Here is a 13276-nt window from a genome sequence, read left to right as displayed (position 1 = left end):
AAATGAGACAGGGGTCATTTATTCAAAATCCCCAGAGCACCACAGCACATGGTAACATGGTATTATCCAAACACTGAAGGCCTGGCGGGCACTTGTCCCTGTCAGCAGGCGTCTGGAGGAAGCTTTAGGAGTCGGTGAAAAGCAGGGTGGTTCCTCCTGGGCTCGGGTTCACAGACAGCCATGCTGCAGACACAGCTGCGCTCTGGGGCAGCAGAATCAACCACCAAGTGAAGCCCTGCTGCGCCTCACTTGTAGATCCTGCTTCTGCTGTACATTACAGAGCGGGAGAAAATTCCCAGCCCCACACTTCCCATCACCAACTGGTGTCATCACGTTCCATCAGTCCAACAGAGATATAGCGTACTTTTCCTCTCTCACCCAAGTCACGTTCAAATCCCTATATGACATCTTCACTGGAACAGACTACAGAAACTAATTCAACTTTGTTTAGGGAAGCACAAAACAGATGTACAAGAGACAGCAAGAAGCGAACGGATTTTTGTTTTAAAAGACGTTAGCACAGAGGACCCAGGAGAACACCAGGGCATGCCTATTTCACTTCCCCACTGCTTAGCACAGAAACACAGCAGGTGCGTTCAAGCTTATTTATCTCATCTATCTAGAAATCAACCGCTCTTCACAGTGACTTATTTTCATTACTTTTGAAATTTCTCCCCCAATTCCTCCAGACATATCACAGGTACTGGAGACTCTCAACATAGCTCATTTTCCTTTTCGCCCTAATAGGGAGTTCAGTATCAATAAAGTTAGATTTTTCCTGTCTTCTTTTCCTTGCTAAGGAACAGAAGTCCATCCCTAGGAGCACAGAAAGGGCCCCTCCGTTCTCCCCACGGAAGTGGCACGTGCAGGACGAGGGTCACCGGTCCAGGCGGGCTGACGTCTACCTTCCTGCCTGACACTTGGAAAGGCCACGCACACAATCTCCTGCTCACTAACGAGGTGAATGCTTTCTTTCGTGTGAGTCCAAGGCACTGACTTGTAGCCTCCTGTCAGTACTTACTTGTTTTAAAACTCCTTACTCTTAAATGTCAAAGACAAATAAGAATATATAAGACAGGCCACTTCCTACAAAGTGAGTCATCTCTTATGGAAACAAGCCTGCTTTTGAAGATTTCATTCTAAGTTTTTCTTGTTAGGAGTGCCTTTCGACCCAAAAAAAGAAGCTCTGGGGAAAATACGGCCTGCTGTAAGTGGTCTCATTTTATTTATTTCCTCTAAATGTTCCATATTGAGATCAATGCCTGGGAGAGAAGGGAGTAAGACAAAACACCATTTAAGAGAGATTTTCAGGTTATGCCCAAATGTGTCTTTTTTTTTTCTTTTTAAAAGAAAAAGTCTCTCAGTGCTTTTTGATTAAAAAGGTACAATATAGAACCTCAAACAGGTCCACAAATAATAAATGTCCCAGAACATTGTCTCAGTGGTAGTTGTACTAATATGGCTCTGATAACCCCTTTCTCCTGGGGAAACTAATTTGACTTGAGGTAAGAATGCAGTCCAATTCCAAATGAGTTCTTGTAGGTGGAGGGACTATGGACAAATTTATGCTTCTAAGTTAAAATTAGGACCAGTAAAGAATACAATTTTCTCAGACACCAAAAAAGCCCGGCAATTCTCATTTTGGTTCTGAAATTGAGCACATCTATTTTCGGTCTAAAAACTGAAAAAAATCAAGGAGTCAAGGGACGTGAAAAAAGACTTCCAAAGGCAACTTAATTTAGACTTCTACCTACGTAACTATGGAACGATTTACAGGGAGAACATAACCATTTTGGTTGGCAACCTAGCCCTTCATATCTACTGTCATTGGATTTCACCATCCTCTGAAGAGACTTCCTGGAAATTAAATACGACAGAGTCAGATTTGACTGTCTCCAGGGGATCCGAACTTTGAGTATTACTAGTTTCTACCACTTCAAGGAGGGAGCAGGAGAGTTGGGGACATCACTCCCAAGACAACAACACTTAGAGCAAGCATTCTAGAGATGTGGCCATGTTTCCCAAATTCCAATCTGGAACACATGATCTGACAATAGAACTCAATCCTTTCAATCAGAATTGTCCAAGAAATCGAAAGCGTATGCTCACCACGCTTTCAGAATTTTTACACCGTTACTAACCAAGTCTGCCCAAAGGAAGCTAAGTGCCAGGTTGTGAAGAGTCCAGCGATGAGGCCTGTGTGGGCAGCCCCCCTCCCCCGCCACAGAACTGATGACGGTGAGATCTGCCCATCTGAACACCAGTTACTGGAGGCCACTGGGCGCCAGCCTGTGCACATATGTGCCTCCACATCTGTGCCAAGGTAGAGTAGAGGATGTAAATGACACCGTCCTAAGTCACCAGCTGACAGTCAAGGAAAGATAAGCCACAGGGGCAACCTGTTTCCTTCAGAGGAAGTAGGGCCAATGATGTCAAAGAGCTTCCAAATAAAAAGAAGCGGTGACTCAAGCAGTCTCGCTCTTATAAACATCTCGGGGCCATTTCACAGAACAAGAGAACCCAAAGCTTTAACTTAAGGCAAGAAAGCTACGCTGCCTGCCTAATCCCAGACTCTTTTGCCCCTCTTTCACTCAGCACGCAGACATTCCTCTTGTGCTCCGTTTCTAAGTCTTTCTCCCTGAGTGTATTTCACGCCTCCATTTAAACTGTCTGCTTGGGGAAGAAGGGAACACCTTCTCTTGCTTTAGTTACGACGCCTTTTCCTCTTTTCTCCTCCTGCCTGCCTGGTGGGGTGGGAGTTATGGAAGAAGGCAGGATGCTCTGCTACAAGGAGCAGCAGACCACTGCATGATGCCTCCATTCTGCCTGCTCTAGGCCTCCGGTCCCTCGTCTAAATAACTAGGTGGATGTGAGGACCTCTAGGTCCCTCCAAGTTCCAGGGGCTTGCTGTTCTGCTCAGGTGCTCAGCAGACACCATTTACTTGCCAAGGTATTAACTACTATAACACAGATTACTCCAGAATGTTTCAAGCCGGGCTGTCATGTCTAGCGATATGCAGAGTAGATACCCAGTAAAGGATGAGCGATGAAATCGTAGACCTATATTTGATATCCTGGCCAAACACTAAGAAAACATTTCAAAGGAATTTGATGGTCTGGCAAAAACTCCCTCACAACAGCAGAGCCAGGTAACAGGAGTAGGCTCTCTGGGCCTGGGCTCTGCAGTGCCTGGGAAACAGGTGGGGGCTTGGGGAGAGGACCTGGGCAGGAGGACGAGGCAGTTTCATCAGGCTGCTGCTATGGAAACCAGAGGTTCAAGTATACAAGTGTTTCACCCCCAAATTCTCCCTCCCACCAAGGCAAATGGAGAAGGCTCATAAAGGTTACCTTTTGGGGGCTTCTTTCCCCTTTCAAGGTTCCTCTGGTGGTCATTTTAGCTATAGTTACCCATATACAACTGTGTTAGTGTTCAATCAGTACTTGGTGGATAAATGAATGAACTAAGGGAAGAGAAGCTCCATGCTCCAGGCTGACCCAGGGACATATCTGGCCAGTCCAAGAATTAGAAACGTCCCTTTTTTTTAAACCACTATACTTTTTTCCCACCAGGTATCCCCTTTGGAAAGTACTCATCTCCAAAGAGAAAGAATCACCATCCTGATGGAGTCACCATATCAAAACAGGGACCATAGGAATAGGGGAAAGAAAAACGTAAAAACACATTCTACTCACCATTGACTCACTAATCAGCAATAACAACAGGGCTTCTTCAGTATTTTCTTGAGGACAAAAAATGCTGTATAAAGAAAATTGACGTTGATATATGGCAATTTCAAAATAACACAAAATACATGACTAAGCAGAACTGAACGGCTAACAGCTTCTAGATTTTTATATAGTGTAGAACCCACGAAAAATACTGTATAATCTGGGCCCCTGGATTAATCTGTTTATTTCTATGGTAATCTATGGAATGTATACACTTTAACTACGCATTTTAATAGCAGGCAGCCGGGTAACGCTGGAGAAACCAAGTTAAAAGCCCAAAGAACGTTTGTGCCTATTACAGAGGTGGAAAGTTTGATCACTACAAACTGACGTTATCTAAAGAACACAAGCTTCCTCCTAAACCCATTACGAGGTATAAACTAAAGACATTTCACTACATGGTACTCTTCTTACCTCTTACTTGCTAGCTGGCGTATTGTATATTGTCATTTAGATGATACAGGAGATAGGAAGCAATTTTAGAGTTTGAATGATTTCTAGAATACAGTAAGAACTTAGTGAGCTATCTTACTCAAACACACGTGTACTACGGGGTGGCACGCAGGAGCTGTCTTATTCATCAACTTTATGGGATTTGGCTACCATCTTGGATTAAAATAAAAAGCTTTTAAGCTCAGTGTTGCTCAGGATTAAAGAACAACGAAAACCAAACATAACTCTGGTCTCCATTCCCTATATCCTATTTTTTGTGCTCTGAGCGTTTTAAAAGACCTCCAGGGAATTCTCTGGTGGTCCAGTGGTTAGGACTCTGCGCTCTCATCGTCCGGGGGCTGGGGGTTCAATCCCTGGTTAGGGAACTACGATCCCACAAGCCGCGGGGCACAGCCGGAAAAAAAAAACCCTCCAGCATTTTCCCCCATTCTAAAGTTCTAGCATCCTTTGAATAGAATTGTAAGTCTTATCACTGGTTGGGCCAAACTCAACTCTGTTTTTTTTTTTCTCGGTTCTTGCTTTTTTGTTTGTTTGTTTTTCGGCCATGCCAGGCGGGCATGTGGGATCTTAGTTCCCCCACCAGGGATCAAGCCCGCACCCCCTGCGGTGGAAGCGCAGAGTTTTAACCACTGGACTGCCAGGGAAGTCCCATCAACTCTTTTTCGTGGAATGGTAGAAGAGTGCAGTAAAAATGAACTTGGTTAAAAAAACTTGGGGATGTTTTGGAGATGACTAAATAAAGACTAAATTTACATCTTCCCAGGGGTAATATTACAATCATTTAACTTAAGAGAAGGGATGATTTCCCCCCCAAAATGGCCAAAAAAATGTTTTCCAAATGATTGCAAATATTTGTTCTCTTTGAAGTGCTGGCAACTTTTGTATTGTGTCAAAGGGCCATGAGGAGTAAGACAGAAAAGTCCAGTGACTGATACTCTTTTTACAATTCAGTCATCCCTGGAGGTAAGGAAACCACCTGTGGGATGGTTCCTATTGCTCCTGCAGGGCTAAAATTTATAAAAGGGCTGGGCTGTGAGTGAGAAGCAGGATTCTGGAATGTGCAGTGACCTCCTTAAAGAGGTAACTTGAGGTGATTTGGGTTTTTGGAAGATGGAACATTTCTTTCCCCTTAAATTCAGAAATAGAGCCAACAGGCTTTGAATTAAGAACGCTCGTGTGTGTGTGTCTGTGTGTGTGTCTCTGTGTGTGTCTGTGTGTATCCCCATCCAGCAATCATTTCCTGATATCCTGGCTCGTGCTTACATGCAGTTGGGACCTTACAAATAAAGCAGAACCATTAATCATTTTTTTCACAGCTACCCAGTTCTGCATTGTCCAGACTAATTGAAAAGAGAGGGAGCCCATTCTAATCATAACTTAACACCAGCAAATTCAGTCCAGAGATAATCCCCAAATTCCACTTGAGCCATCTAGTCTACTTAAATGTGAGGTTGTGTTATTTTTACTAGAGCTGCTAACAAGTAGCACATTAACTGATTCTAATTCTACTTCCTCTACCCTTCTTTTCAAGGCAGGAAAGATGGGTACTCAGGGGTGCTGCAAAGTTCTCAGGGCTGGCAGGAAGAAGTGGGGGGCGGGGGAGGGGGAAAGGATAGTTTTAAGAGACATGCCTAAAAAGCTACCCACTGGAATGCCCCCTTCTCCATAATTATGAATTCTCTAGATCTATTTCTGGTCATTCTTTCCCTCTTCCCTGCCCAGGGAAGTGTGGAGCTCAGGGTGGACAGTCAAAATTGTTGGGGCCCTCCTTTTGTGATATTATCCTCTTGGGGCCCAAGAGCCTCAAGGGGAGATCCTGGGGTGCCCAGGCCTCAGCCTTGTGGAGCCAGAAGCCTGGGGCCTTAGACCTGGAGGAAGTTGATTGAAGGGATGGCCGTTCACAGCTTCAGTTCTGCCATCAGGTAGTTGTTAGGACCCTTCAATGTCCCCTATCTTTAAACTTTGAACAGCATCCTCGTCCTTACCAAAAGCCTCTGCACTGGCTACCAGGAGGTTCAGACCTGTATTTAGCACGCCATGATCATTACTTTCTCCCCTTAGGCCTACCGAGGAGTTTAGCACAATGTGTGGCACTCCTAGTTTTCAATAAATCATCATCCGCTTCCTGGCATCATAGTGGTTTCTAGCTTCCTCCTTTACTTAATGCTAATTATCTAGTCTAATATGCATTTAATTATCTAAGCCACCTCAAGTGCTTTTTACAAGGAGGAATACAATGGAAGTAAAAACATACTTGAGTGACATGCACACATATGTGGACTAAGAAACATATATAAGAATATTCATAGCAGCACTATTCCTATTAGCTCCAAATGAGAAACAACGCAAATGTCCATCAAGAGTAGAATGGATCAACATATGGGAGTATATTAATAAAATGGAATATTATTCAACAACAAAAACAAACTACTACTACATGCAAAAATATGGATGAATCTCTCCAATATAATGTTAGACAAAAGAAGTTAAATGTAAAAGTACTCAATATATGATTCCATTCATGTAAATTTCAAAAATGGGCCAGGCTAATTACAGTGATAGAAGTCAGGATAGGGTTACCCTTGGGCAAGGAGCAGTAACTGGGGGAGGGTACAGAGAGTCCTTCTAGGGTTCTGGCCATGTCTAGTTCTTGACCAGGATGCTAAATTACTTGCATGTGTTCACTTAGTGAAAATTCATCAAGTTTTCTACTTTTGGTTCGTGTATTTTTCGCAATGTATATTATGTGCCAGTAAAAAGCTTACTTAAAAAATAAGTAAACAAAAGTCAATAAAATTCTTCATAGAAAGATCTAGAAGAAAGGAAGTAAGGAGGCCTATGGCATGTGATTCTTCCTCTCTTTTTTTATCTTGGATTATCAGCATTTGATTTCCTTTCAACATTTAAGACGGAGAGAGGATGAGCATCCTGTACCCACTTCACATCCAGGTTGCAGTGACAGGGAGGGGAGTTTTCTGGCAGAGGTTATTTTTCAGTAATGGTCCATCATGACCAATGGTCCTGAATGGTCCGTGTGGTTTGCTGGAGCTGGAAGGATCTATGGCACATCAAGTTTGCTTTGTGCTCATGTTCCTCATAAGAGGGGAGAGAGGAGGGACCACTGGCCAAAATGAGATTTAAACATCATCTATGGATTCCCCCTTTTTACCTCCCAACTCACATAACTGAACTGGTGATAACATCTTTTTGCCACAAAATTGCTTGATTGGAGAGTCCTGTCTTGTTAATACGGAAGCCCCAAGCAGATTTTTCTCTCTTTACTAATAAATCAGAAGTAAGGGTATGAACATGCAAAACTAGAAAGCTAAAAGCTGATGGCGATAACTGAAGGAAGAAAGATTAGCACAGAGATTAACTAACTAGAGAAATAGAAACACAATAGAGAAAAATCAACAAAACTGAAAGTTAATTCTTCAAAAAGATCAATAAGACTTGACAAACTTTTTAGGTAGACTGACCCAGAAAAGAAAGAGAAGACTCAAATTACTAAAAGGAGAAATGAGAAATGGAAGAGGGTACATGACTACAAATCTTATAGAAATTATATGTGTGTGTGTGTGTGTGTGTGTGTGTGTGTGTGTGTGTACGTGAATACTATGAACAACTGTACTCAGCAAATTAGTTAACTTAGATGAAATGGACAAATTTCTAGAAAGACACAAACTACCAAAACTGAAGAAATAGAAAATCTTAATAGCTCTGTAACAAGTAAAGGGAGCGGATTAGTAATCAAAAACATTCCCACAAAGAAAAGTCCACGAGCAGATGGCTTCACTGGTGAATTCTACCAAACATTTAAAGAAAAATTAATAATAATTCTCCATAAACTCTTTCCAAAAATAGAAGAGGAAGGAATATTTCCCACTCATTCTACGAGGCTAGTATTATCCTCATACTAAAATTAGACAAAGACATCATGAGAAAAGAAAACTATAGATCAATTATTTTATGATTATTGATGCAAAAATCCTCAACAAAATACTAGTAAATCAAACACAGTAATAAATAAGGATTATATACCTAGTGGGATTCACCTAGGAATGCAAGGTTGGCTTCATATCTGAAAATCAATTAATGTAATACATCACATCAATAGAATAAAGGACAAAAGCCAGATGATCATCTCAGTAGATACAGAAAAAGCATTTGACAAATTCAAAACCTTTTCACAAAAAAATATACTCAACAAACTAGTAATAGAAGGGACTTTCCTCAACCTGATAAAGGGCATCTATGAAAACCCACAGCTAACATCATACTTAATAGTGAAAGACTGGATGTTTTCCCCTTCCTAAGATCAGGAATAAAACAAAGGTGTCCACTCTTGCCACTTCTATTCAACATTGTACTGGAGGTTCTACCCAGGGCAATTAGGAAAGAAAATGAAATAAAAGGCATTTATGTTAGGAAGAAGTAAAACTATATTTGCAGATGACATGATCTTGTATATAGAAAATCCTAAAGAATCTAAAAAAAACTATTAGAACTAATAAACAAGCTCAGCAAGACTTCAGTATACAAGATCAATATAGAAAACCAATTTTACTTCTATATACTTGCAATGAACAGCCCCAAAATGAAATTAATAATAACAATTCCATTTGTGATAGTATCAAAAAGAATAGCACACACACCAACACACCCTTAAGAATAAGTTTAACAAAAGAAGTGCAGGGCTTCCCTGGTGGCGCAGTGGTTGAGAGTCTGCCTGCTGATGCAGGGGACACGAGTTCGTGCCCCGGTCCGGGAAGATCCCACATGCCGCGGAACGGCTGGGCCCATGAGCCATGGCCGCTGAGCCTGCGTGTCCGGAGCCTGTGCTCCGCAATGGGAGAGGCCACAACAGTGAGAGGCCCGTGTACCGTGAAAAAAAAAAAAAAGTGCAAACCTTATACCCTGAAAACTACAAATTGTTGCTGAAAAAAGTTAAAGAAAACCTAAATAAATGGAAAGATATCCCATGTTCATGGATCAGAAGACTTAATATTGTCAAGATGGCAATACTTCTCCAATTGAGCTACAGATTAAATACAATTCCTACAAAATTCCAGTTGCTTTTTTTTTTTTTTTTTTTTTTGCAGAAATAGACAAAATGATCCTAAAATTCATGTGAAAATACAAGTGTTTGGGGATGGCAGGTGACAGCTAAGGGGTGCTAGGTTTATTTTGGGGGCAGTGAAAGTATTCTAAATTTGACTGTAGTGATGGGCTATGTGACTATATTAAAAGCTATATTAATGTGAATTGTACACTTTAAATGAATGAATTATATAGTATGTGAATTATATCTCAATGAAACAGTTTAAAAAAATGTGTGTATTTGTGTGAAATGAAACTTGTGTCTCAGTAACCTGTCACATGGGAATCTTCCCTTTAACTAATAACTTCATTTAACTAGATCTGCATTTTGCCTCCATGATTCTCCTTGTACAGATGGGGAAACATGTTAAAAGAGTGACAGAGGCTGAGTGGTTTAGGAAATAAGGGAGAAGTGGCCAGCACTGTGAGCTTCTCTGCCTTCAAGGGGTGAGGCCACACTGGAATCGCACCCAGAGAGACACAGGGCTTCATCCATGTGTCAAAGTTGATTGGGGGAGGGAACAAGAATTAGATTCTTCAATATACCGGCACTTTGGCTATTAAGAAGCATCTGAAGCAGAAGAAAAATCTAGGGTCTATTTTTAAGATTTAAATATCACCTAAGAAAGAACCCCAATCCTGCTGCTAAATAGTTCATAATGAGGGGTCAGCATTTTAAAAGTGAGAGTTTGAGAATTGCTAGAACAGATGTTCTATGAATCCAGACAAGTACTAAGGAGTAAACGCAGGGAAAAGTTAAGAAAATGCTCAGTAGTCTGAATCCATATAAGAAATGCAAATTGAACAAGATGAGGAGGGAGACAAATGCCAGGGTCAATTTAAGAGGATTAAGAGGCAGTTACCCTGAGAAATTCTGCCCCTTGTAAAATGCGGCATTGCGTTCAGAAGTCACACACGTAATAACTATCTAATCACCCCATGTCTGTCAGTGCTTTCTGGGGCCTCAGAAGCAGCAGCCTGCGGTCTTTCAGCCATTTTTCCAATTTGTAATGACTAAAGAAGGTTTCCGTATTTATTCTTACACGTTCCCCTTTGCTTCATGGAGAGGTTCTGAAAAGCCATCATGCCTTGTCCTTGTAGGAACAAAGACGGGAAGGAAAGCTTTGAGGGGAGGAATGAGTCAACCCCTGTTCCCGTTTCCCCGCCTTCTTGTGGTCTCTCTCCCTCCCACCTCCTCCTTCCCGGACCTGGGGAAATCCCAGGCTGAGACCGGAGTGTTTCCCTAGCCCATTTTCCTCAAAGGTGATCAAGTTCCCAATCCAAAACTTAAACCAATTAAAACATTCTAAAGAGACATCACCTTCCAATCACCGGTAAATTATCAAATTCGCCTTCTTCTTACAGCTAATTCAGTTTAAAACAAGCTTTTAAACAAAAGGATCAAGGAATTGCTGAGGAAAAGTAAAGAAAAGTCAACTCTGGCTTACTAATAGCTTTGTCACTGACTGCTGTATGGTTCTGCGGTTCTTATAATAAACGAAATGAAAATCCCAAAGACCAACAGCGAAGGCTGAGAATGGCAGCCAAGCACTAGATGAGAGCATTTTCCTACTCAAAACGTCCCCACGCATGCATGGATATTTGCTGAAATTATGAAGAGTAAAGAGCTATCTTTATTAAACTGGTAGAAAATCTACCCTTGAACTTCTATTCAATCCTTACATTTTCCTGAAGTTTCCCTCCCATCCCCTAACCTACAGATGAGGACACCAACTCCCATACTTCTCTCCTGAGTAGACACGGGCTTTCCGCGTGAGGGTGTAGGTTTTTGTGTTTGCTCCTTTCCGGAGAGGATCGTCCAGAGGTGACTGGCATGGTGGATTCTCCAGAGGGTTCCAGTAGCTCTGCTCACACATACCCCGCAACAAGATCTCCGCCAGCTGCCTGGCTATTGTCTGGGGACACAAAGGAGCAAAGGCACAGCCATGAATCTATTTTGTATCATTCATTCATTCATTCGCTCATTTAATAAATACGTGTTAGTCATCACTTTGTCATCACTGTTCCAAGACTCATAATTAAAAATGTCTACTCCTATGATGAAAATTATATCAGTTGATGACAAAAAAAGAAAAGAAAAAATGATACACTAAGATATTTGAAAGATTAAAAAAAAAATAAGTTTATGCCCTTCAAATGCTGCCCTGCCTGTTATACTCTGGAACACTAAACATGTTTTATACCGGAAACAACTGAAACTTTTAGTTAAGCGCTTTTCCAAAAGCTCTTATAAATAATAGGTGAACTGCAAATATTTTCATCACCTCCCAACCGAGGCCTGCCAAAGCCCGACCTTGGCAGAAAGCCAGTACTCAACCTAGATGATGTAATCCCTGAAAAAAATCTCTTCGTTGATGATAAGATGATGTTCGGTGCAGATTTTTAGAATGTCTTCCTTCTTCGGAGTGCCAAGGGCAAGTCCTTCACAGCCCCACCCTGCGACTCAGTACCTGAGGCCCCGTTCTTACTGCATCCTGGCCCTTCAGCCCAAAGGTTCCCACTGGCCTTGAGCAAAGTGGAGAACTGGCGAAGTGACTGTGGCTACTGATCCAGAAGACCGTTTTTTTAAAGCTGGGTAGGGATCTCCTTTCTTACTGTGAAAACCCAGAAATATCCAGATCTTGTTCTTCTAAGTTAGGTGCAGATTACTATGTTTTTCCAAACTCTATAGCTCCACTGCCTAGAACAGCATCACGTACGATGTATGGGGGAGGGAGATGTGGCAGCTACTAAGAAGTACTTTGTTAACTGATGCATAACAGTTAACTTACCTCATAATCTTCCAGTGACAAAGAAGAGAAGTAAAAAAAAAAAAAAATCCCTCCGAAGATAGAAGCACTGCATCTCAGGGTGGTCCAGGCCACCTCACAATCAGCCAGAGGTGGCCAAAGACAACTTCAACCAGCAGATTTTTCCACAAGGTTTTAGCATTCTTTGGAAGATGCAGACAAAGAATGCTGATCTTCCCTGACAATGAGCCTTTTTAAATAAATATTTTCCAGAACAGAACTTTGCTAGGCTTTCATCCATGTGAAATCTCTTAAAACACCACAAGGAATCTTAAATGCAACCAAATCACTAGCTTAGTGGTTTCTGATAGTCACTGGGTAAAGGCAAATTTTCTTCATTATTCCCAAGTAAGACCCACTAGCTTTAAATGTCTATAAAAATGTGAAATTAAATGCACTCCTATCATCCCCAACTGAGCCATCTGTAAAGATCTCATAAGAGCACGATTTTTAGGACCTAAACAGTTCCTGAACTGTTTTCTTAAACCTTCCATTACAGCCTCATTTTGATCTCACTGCAGTCATATAAGCTAATGACTTCTGCTGGAAGCGCCAACTAGCAAAAATAACCTCCACTCACTATAGCTGAGAAAAAAACGTTAAAGGAGAAAAATGAACAGAGAACTTCACTTTCTGGATGTATCTGCCATGGAGGGATTCTAAGGTTGTAAAAGTCTCTGCCCTCAAAACAGTTTGCTTGTCCACTGCTGGATAGCTCACGCTAGATCTCATTTTCCCTCAAGGTATTAACCTTCCGGAGAGATTTTTAAAATGAGGTTATGTGATTGCACATTTTAAAGGCATCACCTCGTCATGCATTACCGATTAGGAAGGATGTTGGCTGTGTTCACTGAAATCTCAAATGAAGTTCAGAAAAGGAGATTAAATATGAGAAATTATCAGCAAGATCACCAATATCTATGATACCTTTTATGTTTTATACTCCGGTTATATTTAGCTTGCGGTTTAAATGTCTAAAAATTGTTGGTAGCTACCAAATACATTTCAAATACATTTAGAATTAAAGGAAGGAAAGGAGAGAAGCTGGTCTGGAAGAAGACTTGAACTTCTTTGTACAAACTGGGTCATTAAATGCACTTTTTTGTATGTGATTTTAAATTGTGATAAAATTCACATAACATAAAATTCATCACGTTAACCATTTTAAAGTGTACAGTCCAATG

General features: G+C 41.3%; 1 protein-coding gene across 4 annotated transcripts in view; it reads right to left on the bottom strand.

Annotated features, from left to right (window-relative positions):
- The window catches only part of TTC7B (tetratricopeptide repeat domain 7B), a 237585-nt gene that overhangs the window by 115708 nt on the left and 108601 nt on the right, over positions 1–13276 (bottom strand). For all 4 annotated transcript variants that reach the window (XM_082647696.1, XM_082647697.1, XM_082647698.1 and 1 more), the window contains 2 exons: positions 11026–11198; positions 3694–3757 (listed from right to left, as the gene is read on the bottom strand). In XM_082647696.1, coding sequence (XP_082503822.1) covers positions 3694–3757; positions 11026–11198 — 237 coding nt within the window. The remainder of the gene's footprint in view (positions 1–3693; positions 3758–11025; positions 11199–13276) is intronic.

The sequence above is a fragment of the Grampus griseus genome (assembly GCF_964374135.1).
Source record: "Grampus griseus genome assembly, chromosome: 2".
In the NCBI taxonomy this organism is placed as follows: domain Eukaryota; kingdom Metazoa; phylum Chordata; class Mammalia; order Artiodactyla; family Delphinidae; genus Grampus; species Grampus griseus.
This window is presented reverse-complemented; position numbering and strand designations above follow the sequence as displayed.